General features: G+C 37.0%; 1 protein-coding gene across 1 annotated transcript; it reads left to right on the forward strand.

Annotated features, from left to right (window-relative positions):
• The first annotated feature begins 654 nt into the window (after positions 1 to 654).
• On the forward strand, positions 655 to 1104 carry LOC139521550 (keratin-associated protein 19-2-like). The gene has a single exon (XM_071315025.1). The coding sequence runs from the start codon at positions 655 to 657 to the stop codon at positions 1102 to 1104; it is 450 nt and encodes a 149-aa protein (XP_071171126.1).

Below are 1104 nucleotides of genomic sequence, written 5' to 3' on the forward strand. Positions count from 1 at the left end.
ATAAAATCTTAATAGATACCTTATCTACATATTCAATTTGAAAGAGACACTAGCAAACACTTTAAAAGAAACAGACCACAAAACTGGTCTGAACGCTTAAATAGTCAAACTTTATATTAAAAGATATTGCTTACCAAAATAAGCTAATATGCAGCTGAAACATATTGGGGAAATATAATCAAAAATTGACAAATATGTCAAAGTTACTGTCTTCAGACATTTATAGTTGAATGCTTTGTTAAGAAATAAGCCTTAATATTGTAAGTAGCTTAATGTACATACTTTAGGTTGTGAATTAAAATAAAGTCTGTTTTAAAAGCTTTCTGACAAATGATCTCTCACTCGGGAATACCACTATATATTAGTTGTAATTGACATTGAACAAGTTTGCAATAACTGCGAGTCCTCTCGTATCGGTGCTTTGTATCAATTTTTTAAATGTTTTTATGGGGGGATTTGTTCCGATTTTTTAGCTAAGCCATTTTCAATGAATTATTTATTTGTTTATATGTCGTTCTGTGGAACAACTGTTCCTGGATAGGGGAGAAAAAGTCTTACACACTTGTTTTCGTAAGTTTTATCATTATGAATAAGTCATTTGTTTTCTTAAAGAAATTGTTTGAATTGACATATTTATGATATTTTTAGCTAAAAATGAAGCTCACCATTGCTCTCGTTGTACTATTGTCAGCCGTATGCATAAATGTCCATGCGCGATGTTATGGTAAGGGCTGTGGATATGGAAGTGGGGGCTATGATGGCGGATATTATGGCGGATATTATGGCGGATATGGTGGATTAGGAGGTTTGGGCGGCTATGGTGGATTAGGAGGTTTGGGCTATGGTGGATTAGGCGGTTTAGTCAGCTATGGCGGTTATGGCGGAGGATTTGATGGTTATGATGGAGGATATGGTTATGGCAAAGGGTATGGCGGAGGATATGGTGGGTTTGGCGGTTTCGGAGGCTATGGTGGATTAGGAGGTTTGGGCTATGGTGGATTAGGTGGTTTAGTCAGCTATGGCGGTTATGGATTAGGTGGATATGGATCAGGTGGATATGGCGGAGGATATGGCGCAGGATATGGTGGAGGAAAGAAATACTAA

This window comes from Mytilus edulis, chromosome 4 (assembly GCF_963676685.1).
Source record: "Mytilus edulis chromosome 4, xbMytEdul2.2, whole genome shotgun sequence".
Classification (NCBI taxonomy): Eukaryota; Metazoa; Mollusca; class Bivalvia; order Mytilida; family Mytilidae; genus Mytilus; species Mytilus edulis.

Coding starts and splice junctions, on each gene's coding strand:
- LOC139521550 (XM_071315025.1), top strand. CDS start 655: ATGAAGCTCACCATTGCTCTCGTTGTACTATTGTCAGCCGTATGCATA.